Raw genomic sequence first — 4,847 nt, forward strand, 5'->3', positions numbered from 1 at the left:
GAGAAGATCACAGGGTGTGTGCGCGCTGATCTCCGAAGCCCTGGAGCTGGGAAGCCTGCATTGGGCTCTCTGGGCTTCCGAGGGGCGCGGGTCCGCGGGGCCAGGGTGCGCAGCCCTGCGGCGGAGGTGAGCCGGGGTGGGGAGGCGCGGGCGAGGGAGAGGGGAGGTGGGCCCAAGGGAGGACTGGGAGTCCCCAGACCCTCAAATACCCCACGTCTAGACCCCGCAGGACAGGTAGCGACTGGGAAGAACCTAGAGGGGTGGGGTGTTGAGGGATGATCCGCGGGCTGGTCTCGGGTGGCCAGGCTGGGACCCGGGCCGGGCTGGAGAAGGCCCCGCCCCTCTGCGGGGGAGGGGTGGTGAGAGGGGCTCAGCCCCCTCCCCCCGAGGGAGGAGGAGCTGGGGACCGGAGGATTCCTGGCTTTCAGCTAGCAGAGCCCCAGTTCCTCCGTCGACCTTCCAACTCTTGCAGGGACTGAGGCGGCCGAGAGCTCGCCCACCTCCCTGGCGCGCAGCCTGGACGGCGTTGCCGGAGGAGCCTGACCTTGGATCGGGCGGTCCACTTGCGAGAAGTCCGGCTAGCCCGACGTGCACAGTTGGGAAGAGTCCTCTCGGGGCCCCGCGGATCTCCAAAGCGCCCTCCCTCCGGTGCGCTCCCCATGCACCTGCAGGGCTGCGCGTCCGCGATGGCCAACGGAAGCTTCCCGCTGTCCGGCCACCTGCTCCGCAGTCCCGGCGGGAGCGCCTCGCGGCTGCATAGCATCGAGGCTATCCTGGGCTTCACCAAGGACGACGGGATCCTGGGCACCTTCCCGACCGAGCCCGGAGCTCAGGGCGCGAAGGAGAGAGAGAGGAGGCTGGGGTCGCGGCCTGCCTGCCCCAAGGCGCCGGGGGGAGCCGCGGAGCCCTCCCCTCCACCGGCCCCCGCGCCAGTCCGCGAGTACGAAGGTGAGTGTGTGTCCTGGGCTGCCTCAAGGCCTTTGGGGCGCCCTGCAAGAGGAGAGCTCCCCGAGACGGACACGGAGGCACGCGTCTGTAAACCCCAGTACTGGGGAGGCTGAGATGAAAAGGTCGCAGGTTTGAGGCCAGCCTCAGCAATTTTAGCAATGCCCCCAGCAACTTGGCGAGATCTTGTTTCAAAATAAAAGTTTAAAGGGCTGGGCGCTCAGAGGTAGAATGACCCTGAGTTTCCTTAAATTTAATGGGGACACCTAGACACAGGGTTGCAGGCACCGTCCATGGCGGGAGCTTCCCTGTTGCGTCCAGAGAAATCGATGGACCGTCTAGCATCTCCCAGCCCCTACCGCCTGCAGCCAGCTCTTAGCCACGACTGGGCTGGCCCGGAGCTATGGGGACGCGGAGTAAGGGCCCGAGTCTTCCAGGGAGTGTCTCTGACCACCCCCTCCCGGGCCTGTCGCTCCCCAGCCTCTCGCCCCTACTGCCCCAAGGAGCCCGGGGAGGCGCGGCAGAGCCCAGGGCTGCCGGTGGGGGGGCCCGCAGCGGGCGACGCGAAGCTGTCGGAGGAGGAACAGCCCAAGAAGAAGCATCGGCGTAACCGCACGACCTTCACCACGTACCAGCTGCACGAGCTGGAGCGCGCCTTCGAGAAGTCCCACTACCCCGACGTGTACAGCCGGGAGGAGCTGGCGGGCAAGGTCAACCTGCCCGAGGTCCGAGTCCAGGTAAAGCGATCTCACCCCACCCGGGAGAGGAGGCTCGAGGTCTAGACCGCAGCCCGCGCCTCTGAATTTCCGGGCGCCCGTGCTTTTATTAGGGTGTTTCCTGGGCCTGGAACGCCCAAGGTCTAGGTGTGCAAGGTCCCCCCACGCACCACCTCTCGGGCAGTCTTAAAGTAGATCGCCCCTTTGGGGGTCTCCCTCTTCCAAACTCAGAAGAGGAATTGGGGGAGGTTTTCCATTCCGAGAACTTGACAGATGCCGAAGACATGGGGCCGAGGTGTGGGGAGCTGAAAGGAAAGGTAGGCAGCCGCCAGAGGATCCAGGGTCGCGGATTGCATATCCGAACGCCAACCTCCTCGCCTACTAGCTAACACCGTGTAGAAAACGAAAGCCCCTGGCCCCGCGCACTTGAAACTTTGAGCGGATTTAAGAAACTGACTTTTTCTTTTCTGGTGCACATCCAACCCAACCGGGGGCTGGCAGAGGTCTTTTCTTTCCTTTTTTTTTTATTGTAAAAAGGTTTTCGCTTTAATTAAAGCTGAATTATCTTTAATCCCTGATCATTAAAATATTTGAAAGCCTTAAATATTTGCTAGTCATCTGTGAAAAATCTGGGAGGATTTCCAAATTGAGAGAGTTTACAGAGGCCTGAAGGGGAGACGCTGGGAACGAATTTCAGTGTGTGGGGCCCAGGAACTAAGATGGTGTGTGTGTGGGGGGGTGTCTAATAAATTAGATTTCCAGGAAGTGAGGATACACAGGTGGTTGGTGCTTTTAGCTCTGTGTGTGTGTGTGTGTGTGTGTGTGTGTGTGTGTTTTGTGGCACTGGGAGTGGAACCCAGAGGCTTTCTACCTCCGGGCTATACTCCCAGACCTTTTTAAATATATTTTTTGAAAACAGGGTCTCACTAAGTTGCTGTGTTTTAAAAGTACAAGACGACAAGCTCTTGCCTTTTGTCCTGTCTGCTTCAGTGAGGAGTTGAAAGTAGGAAGTCCTGACTTTAAAAAATATAATAATAATTCCCTAATGTGGCTCAGGATAAAGTAGGAAGGATAGTTCCGTTCCATCTACTTTGGGACAGTAAAGCTGTAATTGTTTCCATGAAAGGACGGAAGTTTTCGCCCTTCTACTACTCTCTAGGAACAGAAGGTTGGATAAAGAAAGTGAAAGAAAAAAGAAAGTAATGAAAAAAGGGGCAGGAAGCTTTTCAGTGCCCTACAGAACTCAGGGCTCGCATGGGGCTCACTCGCTCTAAGGCTTAAGGTTTGTTAGTGTCTGTGACTTGTCTGTGACCACAGGACCAGCCTGGAGCATTAATGGCATCCTCTCTGGTGTCTTTTTATCATATCAATAAATACATTGGAAGAAACCAGTAAAATCTTAGCAAGGGTAATAATAATAATAATAATAATAATAATAACAACTTATATCCTCATTGAGCTAACAGCTAAGGATAATGTCAAAACTAACCAAAAAATGAAAACGTGGATACAATAAACTTGAACAATGGTGACCTTTGAAAGTAATAACTGGAAATACTAACCAAATATTAGTAAAGTAAAAAAAAAAACCCTGATTTATTTAAGCAGCAACTGAAATGTGCATGGGGCAAAATAAACCTACTTGTTTTCATTTATTTATTGTAACAAAAAATCTGTGAAAATTGCTCTATTTTAACATCCAATGTTACCAATATCTGTGTGTGTGTGTGTGTGTGTGTGTGTGTGTGTGTGTGTGTGTTGCTGGAGATTGAATCCCCCAGGGGGATTCTCCCTTTGAGATACACCTCCAGCTCTATTTTTTATTCTTTATCTTAAAACAAGGTCTCACTAAGTTGCAGAGGGCCTCACTAAGCAGCCGAGGCTGGTCAGGAAACTGAGATCCTCCCGTCTCAGCCTCCCAAGTACTGGGATTAGAAGGCATGTGCCACCATGCCTGGCTTACCAGTATCTCTTTATACCTATGTCTACGATAGAGTCAAGGAGTAGGTAAAACACAGAAACTGTGAAATAAAGGCTCAGGAGTTGAGAACTGTGCCACACTAGGAGGAAACTTAAGTCTAAACTGAAGTGTCTGGAGAGAGCTGCCAACCACCGGGTCATAGAAATTTGATGAGATATGGTTTCAAGGTCCGGCAGAAGAGCAACATTTTTTAATTAATTGATTTATTTTCTGAGTACCTATGCGGTGGCAGGGGTTGGCAACAGCCGCAGCCATGGGTGAGGTTAACAGGGAAAGGAATCCTCCAAAGGCCCAGGACAGGCGCGCATCAGGGGCGTCGAAGGGGGTGAAGGGGTGAGAGGCTGAGCCCCAGTTTTACTGGGTGGAGCTGGGGGCTGCACTGGGCCGAGGGGGGACGCGACCCCAGCCTCCGCCGCAGCCCGACGGCCTCTGCTTGCCCTCGCAGGTGTGGTTCCAGAACCGACGGGCCAAGTGGCGGCGGCAGGAGAAGCTGGAAGTGTCGTCCATGAAGCTGCAGGACTCGCCCCTCCTCTCGTTCAGCCGCTCCCCGCCCTCGGCGGCCCTGGCGCCCCTCGGGGCGGGCGCGGGCGGCGGCGGGGGGCCGCCGGGGGGCGCGCTGCCGCTGGAGACCTGGCTGGGGCCGCCGCTGCCCGGCGGGGGCGCCACGGCGCTGCAGAGCCTGCCCGGCTTCGGGCCGCCGGCGCAGAGCCTGCCCGCCAGCTACACGCCGCCCCCGCCGCCCTTCCTGAACTCCCCGCCGCTGGGTCCCGGCCTGCAGCCGCTCGGGCCGCCGCCGCCCGTGTACCCCTGCGGGCCTGGCTTTGGGGACAAGTTCCCGCTGGACGAGGCGGACCCGCGCAACAGCAGCATCGCGGCGCTGCGCCTGAAAGCCAAGGAGCACATCCAGGCCATCGGGAAGCCGTGGCAGGCCCTCTAGGGGCCCGGGACCGTGCGGGAGCCGGCCTGGAGCCAGGGCACTGTACTGCACCCTCTTTACCCCACATCTCTCACTCCGCCACGTTTTTTCCGCCCTGCTGCAAACCGCGCCAGGCGTGGGTCCGGGCCGCGCGCCTGCTTCTAATGCACGGGAAGGGCCAGCCCTCAGGCCCAAGAAGGACCCCTTGGCCACCTCCATGGGCCCCCCAGCCCTGGTGCCGGAGGGTGGTCTCGCTGGCCAGCCGCCTCTCGTCTCTGATGGCGCCAGA

The 4,847-nt window shown here is 57.7% G+C and overlaps 1 protein-coding gene across 1 annotated transcript; it reads left to right on the forward strand.

The window, feature by feature from the left end:
* Positions 1–659: 659 nt before the first annotated feature.
* Positions 660–4,579, forward strand: RAX (retina and anterior neural fold homeobox; the record flags this gene model as incomplete). Its single annotated transcript, XM_080714576.1, has 3 exons — positions 660–948; positions 1,426–1,682; positions 4,088–4,579. 3 exons carry the CDS (start codon positions 660–662, stop codon positions 4,577–4,579), a joined length of 1,038 nt encoding a protein of 345 aa, XP_080570702.1.
* Positions 4,580–4,847: the final 268 nt, after the last annotated feature.

This window comes from Muscardinus avellanarius (genome assembly GCF_963383645.1).
Source record: "Muscardinus avellanarius genome assembly, chromosome: 17".
Lineage (NCBI taxonomy): Eukaryota > Metazoa > Chordata > Mammalia > Rodentia > Gliridae > Muscardinus > Muscardinus avellanarius.